Source organism: Larimichthys crocea, unplaced genomic scaffold (genome assembly GCF_000972845.2).
Source record: "Larimichthys crocea isolate SSNF unplaced genomic scaffold, L_crocea_2.0 scaffold69165, whole genome shotgun sequence".
Taxonomy (NCBI): domain Eukaryota; kingdom Metazoa; phylum Chordata; class Actinopteri; family Sciaenidae; genus Larimichthys; species Larimichthys crocea.
In genome coordinates, this window is record NW_020859144.1 from 1 (window position 1) to 687 (window position 687).

General features: G+C 56.2%; 1 protein-coding gene across 1 annotated transcript; it reads right to left on the reverse strand.

Annotated features, from left to right (window-relative positions):
• Positions 1-49: 49 nt before the first annotated feature.
• LOC113745375 (exosome complex component RRP40-like) lies at positions 50-626 on the reverse strand (the record flags this gene model as incomplete). Its single annotated transcript, XM_027276915.1, has 2 exons — positions 328-626; positions 50-199 (listed from the first exon to the last, which is right to left on the reverse strand). Coding segments are annotated over exons 1-2 (375 nt in total), but the record flags the coding sequence as incomplete, so codon positions are not given.
• Between the last annotated feature and the right edge of the window lie 61 nt (positions 627-687).

Below are 687 nucleotides of genomic sequence, written 5' to 3' on the forward strand. Positions count from 1 at the left end.
GTCACCCACCTGTACAGGTAACACAAAGGGTGTCATCTGTCTGTCTCACCTGTACGTTGGGTCTGTTCCTCTTGGTGGCTCCCTCAAAGGCCAGGTAGGACAGAGACGCCTGCTCACTCCCTCCACAGTCCACCTTGAAGACGTCTCCTGATTTGACCGTCACGATGCCGATGACGGTCTCACCTTTAGCCGGGACATACTGAGGACACAGAGACAGACTCAGCTCCCAGCATGCACTGCTGCAACACCTGTCCCACCTCTGACTCAGAACACAAACTAACAACTGTGACGAACTGGACCGGACTGGTTCTGGTCCCCCAGCCTCACCCTCCTCTGCTGGGACTCCATCCAGAACATGTTGGGCTGTTTGTGTCGCAGCACGCCGCTCTTACACACCAGCAGCCGGGCCCCGCTCCGCCGCAGCCCCGGGCCGCACACCACCTTCTCCGGCTTCACGTGCTCCGTCAGAGAGATGCTGTCGTCGGCCTCGGGGGAGAACTCGTCTCCCGGTAACAAAACGTCCCCGACTCTCCGGTGCAAGGCGGGAAACATGTCGAGCTCTGCAGACACACACGTGTTGTTGTTGTTCCACACCGGAAACAGGAAGCGCAGCGAGCAGAGCAGCGCCCTCTGCAGGCCGGGAGACTTAAAATAAAATAAAATAAATTAAATTAAATTAAATTAAAT